The sequence below is a fragment of the Oncorhynchus mykiss genome, unplaced genomic scaffold, assembly GCF_013265735.2.
Source record: "Oncorhynchus mykiss isolate Arlee unplaced genomic scaffold, USDA_OmykA_1.1 un_scaffold_190, whole genome shotgun sequence".
Taxonomy (NCBI): domain Eukaryota; kingdom Metazoa; phylum Chordata; class Actinopteri; order Salmoniformes; family Salmonidae; genus Oncorhynchus; species Oncorhynchus mykiss.
The window spans coordinates 242,001-253,088 of record NW_023493676.1 but is presented as its reverse complement, the minus strand read 5'-3'; the positions used below and the strand labels follow the sequence as shown (position 1 = coordinate 253,088).

The 11,088-nt window shown below is 40.7% G+C and overlaps 2 protein-coding genes across 2 annotated transcripts in view; both read left to right on the top strand.

The window, feature by feature from the left end:
* Positions 1-4,242: 4,242 nt before the first annotated feature.
* The window catches only part of LOC110519498 (zinc finger protein 397-like), a 48,509-nt gene continuing 41,663 nt past the window's right edge, over positions 4,243-11,088 (top strand). The window contains exons 1-2 of the mRNA XM_036972716.1: positions 4,243-4,821; positions 5,238-5,338. Coding sequence (XP_036828611.1) covers positions 4,476-4,821; positions 5,238-5,338 — 447 coding nt within the window. The 5' untranslated portion in view covers positions 4,243-4,475. The remainder of the gene's footprint in view (positions 4,822-5,237; positions 5,339-11,088) is intronic.
* On the top strand, positions 5,614-10,537 carry LOC118947714 (zinc finger protein 239-like). The gene is made up of 2 exons (XM_036972720.1): positions 5,614-5,651; positions 9,217-10,537. Exons 1-2 carry the CDS (start codon positions 5,624-5,626, stop codon positions 10,065-10,067), a joined length of 879 nt encoding a protein of 292 aa, XP_036828615.1. The 5' UTR covers positions 5,614-5,623; the 3' UTR covers positions 10,068-10,537.

Genomic DNA, 11,088 nt, shown 5'->3' with positions numbered 1-11,088 from the left:
GGACCTGCTGACACACTCCAGCCAGATGAGGTCTAGCATTGTCTTGCATTAGGAGAAACCCAGGGCCAACCACACCAGCATATGGTCTCACAAGGGGTCTGAGGATCTCATCTCGGTACCTAATGGCTGTGCGGCCCCCCAAAGAAATGCCACCCCACACCATGACTGACCCCCCCGCAAAACCGGTCATGCTGGAGGATGTTGCAGGCAGCAGATAGTTCTCCACGGCGTCTCCAGACTGTCACGTCTGTCACATGTGCTCAGTGTGAACCTGCTTTCATCTGTGAAGAGCACAGGGCGCCAGTGGCGAATTTGCCAATCTTGGTGTTCTCTGGCAAATGCCAAACGTCCTGCACGGTGTTGGGCTGTAAGCACAACCCCCACCTGTGGACGTCGGGCCCTCATACCACCCTCATGGAGTCTGTTTCTGACCATTTGAGCTGACACATGCACATTTGTGGCCTGCTGGAGGTCATTTTGCAGGGCTCTGGCAGCGCTCCTCCTGCTCCTCCTTGCACAAAGGCGGAGGTAGCGGTCCTGCTGCTGGATTGTTGCCCTCCTAAGGTCTCCTCCACGTCTCCTGATGTACCTGCCTGTCTTCTGGTAGCGCCTCCATGCTCTGGACACTACGCTGACAGACACAGCAAACCTTCTTGCCACAGCTCGCATCGATGTTCCATCCTGGATGAGCTGCACTATCTGAAAACTTGTGTGAGTTGTAGACTCCGTCTCATGCTACCACTAGAGTGAAAGCACCGCCAGCATTCAAAAGTGACCAAAACATCAGCCAGGAAGCATAGGAACTGAGAAGTGGTCTGTGGTCCCCACCTGCAGAACCACTCCTTTATTGGGGGTGTCTTGCTAAATGCCTTTAATTTCCACCTGTTGTCTATTCTATTGCACAACAGCATGTGAAATTTATTGTCAATCAGTGTGGTTTGGTTGGTTGAATAAACGTTGTTTCCACGTCAAATTAAAAAACATCTTTAACATTGATGAACCTTCACTATCGTCATCCCTAAACTAGCAACATTAACTGATGTCTCAATGACATTCCTGGCCTTATGAAATCCTAGCTAAATACAATGTTCCCACCCGTTTTCATGTCTTTGGTTTTGCAAACATTTGTTTACTAGATTATATTTCTCATTAAGAATAATGTTGTTTTAATTCTATATGGGTCACGCCTTGCTTTGGTCATGTGTTCTCTTATGGGTGTCATGCCCGTAGATTGTTTTGTTTTGTTTGTTCAGGGTGTGATGTGGGTGGGCATTCTATGTTTGCATGTCTAGGTTTTGTATTTCTATGTTTTGGCCGGGTATGGTTCTCAATCAGGGACAGCTGTCTCTGTTTCGTTGTCTCTGATTGAAAACCATACTTAGGTAGCCTGTTTTCCCACTGTTAGTTGTGGGTTGTTGCTTTCTGTTTTTGTGTATCTGCACCTGACAGAACTGTTTCAGTTGTTCTCTTTGTTGTTTTGCATTTTAGTGTTCAGTTTCAAATAAATAATATGAACATGTACCACGCTGCACCTTGGTCCTCACCTTCCTCCTATGAATGCCGTTACGATGGGTCAATGATTTTAATTAGAATATAGCAATGATGCTCTCTTCTCAATCACTTACAGTGTCTTTGGAAAGTATTCAGACCCCTTGACTTTTTTCACATTTTCTTACGTTACAGTCTTATTCTAAAATGGATTAAATAAAACAATTTCCTCAGCAATCTACACAAAATACCCCATAATGACATCACAATACCCCATAATGACATCACAATACCCCATAATGACATCACAATACCCCATAATGACATCACAATACCCCATAATGACAAAGCGGAAACAAGCTTTTTTATAAATGTTTTGCAAATGTATTAAACACAAAATGATTTACATAAGTATTCAGACCCTTTGCTGAATGAGACTCGAAATTGAGCTCAGGTGCATCCTGTTTCCATTGATCATCCTTGAGATGTTTCTATAATTTAATTGGAGTCCACCTGTGGTAAATTCAATTGATTGGACATGATTTGGAAAGGCACACACGTGTCTATATAAGGTTCCACAGTTGACAGTGCACGTCAGAGCAAGAACCTAGCCATGAGGTGGAAGGAATTGTCCATAGTGCTCCGAGACAGGATTGTGTTGAGGCACAGATCTGGGGAAGGGTACCAAAACATTTCTGCAGCATTGAAGGCCCCTGATGTAGCCCCATTCATGGGGTAAAATGATCTGTTTAAGTCATTAGTAAAGGGCACATCGTTAAAGAATACAGTTATCTTTTATTTTGTGGTCTATATCCTCTCAATCATTTATTCCTTCATAAACCGAAAACATATGTACCTAAACACAACATGTGTTCAAGGGCCCCTCTAGGTTCACGACCTCTTGACCATTATATCTGGATAGCTGACAACTATTTTTTAAAGGTCAAAAGTGATCTGTTTAGGTCATCAGTAAAGGAAGCATAGTTAAAGAGTACAATGACCCTTTCAAAGACTGAGACATCCCCCCCCCCCCCTATAACTATTTTTTTTAAATGATCTGTTTAGGTCGTTAGTGAAACAGATGTTTTCAAAGACACCTGGGGGGCCAGGTTGTTAATTATTTTGTGTCCATGTAGTTCCCCTGTGTGCAAGGGCCCCTTAGATTCACAACTTCTTAACCCTTAACATTCCCATCCAAGGGGAGAGAAAGAGGGAGAGAGAAAGAGAGAGAGAAATTTAGTACAGTCATTTAAACATACATATTACAATTGTTAAAGTTTACTATGTAATATTAAATACATGATTGAGTCCTTGAATGAAGAGATGGAGATAAAACTGTCCAGTTTGAGGGTTTCCTGCAGCTTGTTCCCATCGCTAGCTGCAGCGAACTGAAAAGAGGAGCGACCCAGGGATGTGTGTGCTTTGGGGACCTTTAACAGAATGTGACTGGCAGAATGGGTGTTGTATGTGGAGGATGAGGGCTGCAGTAGTTATCTTAGATAGGGGTGAGTGAGGCCTAAGAGGGTTTTATAAATAAGCATTAAACCAGTGGGTCTTGCGGCTGGTATACAGAGATAACCAGTTTACAGAGGAGTATAGAGTGCAGTGATGTGTCCTATAAGCAGCATTGGTGGCAAATCTGATGGCCGAATGGTAAAGAACATCTTGCTGCTCATTGTATCCTACCATGACTATATCCAACCCACCTCCATGTGTTGCCACTATCATGTATCCTACTTGGCTGAAGCTTTGATCCAGTGGAAGAAGTATTGAGGAGCAGGGAGGTTAAAGGTCACTTCAGGATACAGCTGTTACTCTACACTATCCCTAGATAATACAGTAATGAGAGAAAATGTATAGAATATTTATGGCTCTATAACATCTCTATCTATATATAACATCTCTATCTAATGCGTTTTATTGAACCTAATTCCATTTTCTTTGTTTAGTTTTTCCAGGTTTCTGATTTGTCCCTGTTTGTCTGTTTTTGTCTCTAAATCACACTGTTAATAGAAAACAACAACATTGGATGTTCTAAGTCCACAACAACACTTAAACCACATCAGGAGAACACGTTTGAAGTCTGAGAAAAATCTAAGACATGTTCATTTTTATGTGTAGATACCCTTTAATTGAAGTGGCACCAGCAAGAGCCTTGTTTGGTTAGTGGTGTCTCTGTAGCACACGTGATTGCAGAGTCTGCTGAACAAATCACTGGATTGATGCTAATAGTCATGGTATCAATCTGCCAGGTAGGCAGAATAGACTACTTTGTAGTTAACATTTAATTGACAAGATTTTTGGGAAAGCTTTTCCATCAACCAGAAGATAGTTGTCATTAGTATCATTGCTAACAGCTACACATAGTGGTAGACAAATGCACTCAGACAGGGGCATTTCCTGGCTGTTTCCTCTTCAGAAAGTTGAAGGAAAATACAAATCACTGAGGCTAATTTAACAATGGCTTGCAGGCAGTGGGTTCAGAATAACAATGACAAAAATCGAATACTCTTTCATCTGTCACCTAATCCTGTCTAACGGGCAGGTCAGCCCTGGAGTAAAATATTGCCTGTAAGAAGTAAGAGAAAACATAACATCTGTTTCTTTTTTAATTTCTTCGCATGACATGGCTTGCCAGAATAAACATTGTTATTAATATTTTTCCAAACTGCGTTACCCACTCCAGTCAGCAGAGAGCGATATGAGTCTTTCAGGTGATGCTTCTTGCGTGACGTATAATCTAGTGGACGGAACTGGAGACTTCTTCAACAGCGACAAAGGGCTTCTGATTCAACGAACGTGTTGCTTTGCTAGCGAACATAAAGTTGAGTTTTTGAAGCTCTGTAGACCAATCTTGTGTATATTACTCTTAGTGTTTTGAATATAATTATGTTTACCCATCTACTAGTTCATTTTAACGTCATTTGCTCGTTAAATTAGCAAATGTGTTACTAAATTGATACTGCATTAGGCTAATCGACCGGAGCATGAGCTCACAAAGCTGGACCGAGAAAGAAGCTCTGGTGAAAGGAGAGGAAGAAGCTTTCAGGATGAAAAGGGAGGAAGAGGACGCTATCACATTGAAAGAAGAAGAGGATGATATTACAGTGAAAGAGGAAGATGGGAAAGAGGTTGTCAAAGTGGAAGTGGAGAAGGTAGAAGCTTTCAGAATCAAAAACGAGGAAGATGCCATAACATTGAAAGAAGAGAATGTAGTGAAAGAAGAGGAAGAACCTTTTAGAGTAAAGGAGGAAGAGGAGGCTATCTCAATAAAAAAGGAGGAAGACGTTTTGGGAGTGAAAGCGGAGGAGGCTGAAGATCAGACTACCACCAGTGAGTACTGTCTTAAAAACAGGGACACTATGTAGTTCTTGAAATAATGTATTGTTTTAAAGGGGCATTCTACTTCAGTTCAACACTTGAATATGTTGTTCAGTACTGTGGGAATTGTTTAAGGGACAATCTGCCATTGGTCATATGTTTTTGGGACTTCGATGTATTGAATTCTCATTCTCCATGTGGTCTACATTAAAGTTCACCTCATCTAATATAACAGGCTTTTAAAATCTACTTAAAATATCAAAGGGATGTAAAGGCACCCATTTTGTGGAAATGACCCTTTACATTTGCAACACAAACAATATTTTACAAAATCATGATGGAAGTGGCCATTTTAGACATATTCATGCCTCTTGATTGTAATAGACGGTCATAAGTTTACCGTCTGTTTGCTGTTCTCGTTCACACAGGAGAGAGACGTGACTATCGTGGATCCTCTGGGGAGCATCAACAACATCCTGATCCTGCTGACAAGGCAGAGAAGAGTCTCTCCAGATCAGAACACCAGATGGTACAGCTTGGGCTGGTCTAGCATACAGCTTGCTCTATCGGGGTCTAGGCTGGATTTCTTTAAAGCACTTCATGACAACAGTGGCATCAGCATCCATAATGATATGTGTCTGTGTCCCCTCTTTATGGTTACCAGGACAACGCTAGCCCTTCCTCCCTCCTGGAGTCCCCGTGTCGTGCCTCTCCCGGTAGCGCCTTACTGCTGGGTATGAAGAGGTTGTCTGTGCTGCTGGTGGACTGCAGGAAAACAACGGGGCTGAGTGTAACTGTGAGAGGTGGAGAAGAGATGAAAGGATCAGATTTAACTCATCAAAGTAAGTGCTGTAGTTCAGTTTGAACAAATTAAATAGATCTGCCCACTGGTATCTGTTACCAGGACAACCAGCAGACTTCTGTTAGTTGACAGGAAGATAGACTGGTGGATATGGATGTTATGAATATCATAACACTGAAAAGGATTCTACCAATGAAAAGAGAGGAACCAATAGACCATATAAAACCTTGATAAAAGTTAGCTTTAGAGAGGAACCAATAGACCATATAAAACCTTGATAAAAGTTCGCTTTAGAGAGGAACCAATAGACCATATAAAACCTTGATAAAAGTTAGCTTTAGAGAGAGAGTTTCAAGATGATCCAATGTAAGCTGCTTGTTTTACAAAAACTTTTCCTTAAAAATGATGACCTGACTTTTTTCAATCTTTACCAACGACATGCTAACGACATTTGAGTAAAGCCAGTGTGTCTGTATGGGGATGACTCAACACTGTACACGTCAGCTACCACGGAAACTGAAATGACAGCAACACTTAACAAAGAGCTGCAGTGAGTTTCAGAATGGGTGGCAAGGAATAAGTTAGTCCTAAATATTTCACATTACCTTAAATTACATGGCCTACTATGCTAATTCTGTAGCGGTATTGTTAGAGGGGGGTAAAGAAATATTTTGTTGGAGCACCAGGCAGGTATTGACCCTAGTTATTAAAGTTAGTTATTACCTGTTATAACATTATTATTAAATATTATTAAAACTGAAAGGATGAGAGTAGAATAGAGTAGCGCTTCCAGACACATTCTAAACATGGAGTCTTAAAGGAGGACTGTAACATCTAATGATGAAACATTATAGAGTCTTAAAGGAGGACTGTAGCATCTAATGATGAAACATTATGGAGTCTTAAAGGAGGCCTGTAGCATCTATTGATGAAACATTATGGAGTCTTAAAGGAGGACTGTAGCACCTAATGATGAAACATTATGGAGTCTTAAAGGAGGACTGTAGCATCTAATGATGAAACATTATGGAGTCTTAACCTGTATGGGAACGGGGTTCTGCCGCCAACAGCCAATGAAATTGCAGGGCGCCAAATACAAATCAACAGAAATCTCATAAATCAAATTTCACAAACATTCAAGCATTAGGCACCATTTTAAAGATAAAAGTCTCATTAATCCAGCCACAGTGTCTGATTTCAAAAAAGCTTTACAGCGAAAGCTCCACAAACGATTATGTTAGGTCACCACCAAGTCACAGAAAAACCCAGACATTTTTCCAGCCAAAGAGGAGTCACAAAAAGCACAAATAGGGATAAAAATGTATCACTAACCTTTGATGATCTTCATCAGATGACACTCACAGGACTTCATGTTCCTCAATACATGTATGTTTTGTTCGATAAAGTGCATATTAATATCCAAAAATCTCATTTTACATTGTCGTGTTATGTTCAGTAGTTACAAAACATGTCACATCAATTTACAGAAATACTCGTTATAAATGTTGATGAAAATACAAGTGTTATGCATGGAACTTTAGATAAACTTCTCCTTAATGCAACCGCTGTGTCATATTTCAAAAAAACTTTACTTAAAAAGCATACCATGCAATAATCTGAGTACGGAGCTCAGAGCCCAAACCAGCCAAAGAAATATCCACCATGTTGCGCAGTCAACATTAGTCAGAAATATCATTATAAATATTAATTACCTTTGATGATCTTAATCAGAATGCACTCCCAGGAATCCCAGTTCCACAATCAATGTTTGATTTGTTCGATAAAGTTCATAATTTATGTCCATATACCTCCTTTTGTTAGCGTTTGGTAAACAAATCGAAACGCGCATGCAACTTGCAGTGGAAAGATCGGACAAATTCCAAAAAGTTAGGTTACTGGTCGTATAAACATATCAAACGATGTATAGAATCAATCTTTAGGATGTTTTTATCATAAAAGTTCAATAATGTTCCAACCGGAGAATTCCATTGTCTGTAGAAAAGCAATGGAACGAGAGCTAACTCTCTCATGACCACGCGTCACGAGACCAAGGCACTCTGCCAGACCACTCACTCAAATAGCTCCTATGAGCCCCTCCTTTATAGTAGAATCCTCAAAACAGGTTCTAAAGACGGTGACATCTAGTGGAAGCCATAGGAAGTGCAAGCACATCCATAACTATCAGGGATTTAAATAGGCACTGTTTTGAAATTCGACTTCTCACTTTCTGTTTGGATTTCTTCTCATGGTTTTGCCTGCCATATGAGTTCTGTTATACTCACAGGCATCATTCAAACAGTTTTAGAAACTTCAGTGTTTTCTATCCTGGTCTGGCGTCGTTACATGTGGTCTGTGGTTGTGAGGCCAGTTGGATATCCTGCCACATTCTCTAAAACGACATTGGAGACGGCTTCTGGTAGAGAATTGAACATTCAATTATCTGGTAACAGCTCTAGTGGATATTCCTGCAGTCAGCATGCCAATTGCACGCTCCCTCAAAACTTGAGACATCTGTGGCATTGTGTTGTGTGACAAAACTGCACATTTAAAGTGGCATTTTATTCTCCCCAGCACAAGATGCACCTGTGTAATAATCAAGCTGTTCAATCAGCTTCTTGATATGCCACACCTGTCAGGTGGATGGATTATCTTGGCAGAGAATAAATGTTAACAAATTTGTGCACAACATTTTTTGAGAAATAAGCTGAGCTTATGGAAAAATTCTGGGGTCTTTTATTTCATGAAACATGGGACCAACACTTCACATGTTGTTTTATATTTTTTAGCAACATCTACCCCAAAATAATTTTTACTTTACACAAAATATCATGACATTTGTACGAAGTTTGTGAACGTCTAAATAAAATAAATTATCACAGCGGGCGTTGTCATGGAAATTCATGTATACTGAGAGAGACTTTGTCATTTCTTCAAACAATCATCATTATTTAATATTGATTAATTATTGCAATAATGATGCTGTTGACCCCACACTCTTGAGTGTGTTGCTGAGAGCTTAACCTTGAATGAAAAACAGAGCTCTTATAAATGCTTAGATAGGGCTGGTTCCACCCCTCCCATGCTGATCGGGGGGCATCACAAGCCGTCCTGGGTTCATGCTGTGGTCATCTACACCTGGTGTTGTTTTACCCCCCCAACCCGGCTGTAGGTTTTTATCAATAAGTCATGAATCAATTGTCCCATAGACACAGATGAGAGAGTACCCATCAAAGCAAATTTTTCTCAGTGTCCACCCTATCGACAACGGGCAAATGTTACTGGTGTGCTTTGTGTCTTCGATGTAAACACTATTACACAAAATTACTTCTTTAGTTATTTTATGTTTAAGGAAGTGTGTAGGTCACATTCTGTATCATACAGCTATTAAAGTTATATATTTAGAACCACATGCTGGATTGGAATCTGTGTCTTCAGTGTGCTAGAACTGTTTAGTTTTTTGTGTTCTGACTTGTAAAACAGGAAGCTCTACATTGGTTTGGCCTCAGGTTGAGAGATCTGATTAGGATTTACTCTCGTAGCACTGTTGTTTTATCATGTGGAGATTTCATTCGGGTCTCTATTTTTAAAAACACTGTCTTTGGCAGGAGAAAGACCAGACTCAGAGGAACCAGAGCCAGGGACGTCCAAACCAGCAAGACGACACCAGTGCTCCCAGTGTGGAAAGGGTTTTAACGATTTAGGGAACCTGATAAAGCACGAGAGAATACACACAGGAGAGAAGCCTTACCACTGCTCCCAGTGTGGAAAGAGTTTTAACGTTTTAGGGAACCTGATAAAGCACGAGAGAATACACACAGGGGAGAAGCCTTACCACTGCTCCCAGTGTGGGAAGAGTTTTAACAATTTAGGGAACCTGAAACGACATGAGAGAATACACACAGGGGAGAAGCCTTACCACTGCTCCCAGTGTGGAAAGCGTTTCAACCAGTCAGGGGATCTGAAGAAACACGAGAGAATACACACAGGGGAGAAGCCTTACCACTGCTCCCAATGTGGGAAGCGTTTCAACAGGTCAGGGGATCTGAAAAAACACGAGAGGATACACACAGGGGAGAAGCCTTACCACTGCTCCCAGTGTGGAAAGTGTTTCTACCAGTCAGAGGAGCTGAAACAGCATGAGAGATTTCACACAGGGGAGAAGCCTTACCACTGCTCCCAGTGTGGAAAGATGTTTAACCAGAAAGGACACCTGAAAGCTCATGAGAGAATACACACAGGGGAGAAGCCTTATCACTGCTCCCAGTGTGTCAAGTGTTTTAACCAGTTAGGGAGCCTGAAACAACATGAGAGGATACACACAGGGGAGAAGCCTTACCACTGCTCCCAGTGTGGAAGGAGTTTTAACCGGAAAAACAGACTGAACCAACATGAGAAAATACACAGAGGGGAGATGCATTACCACTCCTCCCAGGGTGCAAAGCTTTTGCCAATTTAGGAAGCCTGAAAAAACATGAGACACAGAGGAGAAGGCTTTACAGAAGGTTAGATTTTGGGAAAACATATTACTCATAACAATCACTTAAAGATCATTAGAGAATCCACACAGGAGAGAGAAATTACTTCTCTTAGCATGTATATTTCACATCTAATGTTTCTTACAATTCATCTGAGAACATACACAGTGCTCCCGTTGTCTCCCGTATAATGTGTTTACCTGTTTTTACCAGATGAAATTGCTTCTTCCAATTATTGATAAACATGTACCTGTTAAGAAACTGACTGTTAGAACTGTTCCATGGATTGATGAGGAATTTAAAAACTGTATGTTTGAAAGAGATGGGGCAAAAGGAGTAGTGAATAAGTCTGGCTGCACATCTGGCTGGCTGTTTTACTGCAAATTGAGAAATTATGTGACCAAACTCAACAAAAATAATATGTTTTATTAAGAAGCCAAGATCAATGATATAAAGAATGATGGAAAAAAACATCATGAAAGAAAAGCAGTACAAGTATTGAATGTTGTAAAGTTAGTGTGGGAGAGGTGGAACAATTGTTATCGATCAATAATGACAAACCTCCTGGCATTGACAACTTAGAGTCAGCTACCGTCCTCGGTAGCTTTCCATAGCCACTCCTATCTGACATATTTTTTTATGGGCCTAGAGGAAGGTCTTGTTCTCTTGCCTGGAGGGAAGCCAAATTAATCCACTACCCAAGAGTGGTAAAGTGGCCTTTACTGGTTTTAACAGCAGACCTATAAGCTTGCTGCCAGCTCTTAGCAACCTGTTGGGGAAAAAATGGTTTGAACAAATACAATGCTGTATTTCTGTAAACAAATGAACAACAGACTTTCAGCATGCTTATAGAGAAGGGCACTCAACATGTACTGCACTGACACAAATGACTGATGATTGGTTGAGAGAAATTGATAACAAGAAGATTGTGGGAGCTCTATTGTTAGATTTCAGTGCAGCCTTTGATATTATTGACCATAACCTGTTGTTTAAGAATGTTTG

Bases quoted from the DNA above. Each gene is read 5' to 3' on its own strand.
- LOC118947714 (XM_036972720.1), top strand. From the start codon at position 5,624: ATGAAAGGATCAGATTTAACTCATCAAA. The intron at 5,652-9,216 runs GTAAGTGCTGTA...TGTCTTTGGCAG, and splicing joins ATCAGATTTAACTCATCAAA to GAGAAAGACCAGACTCAGAG.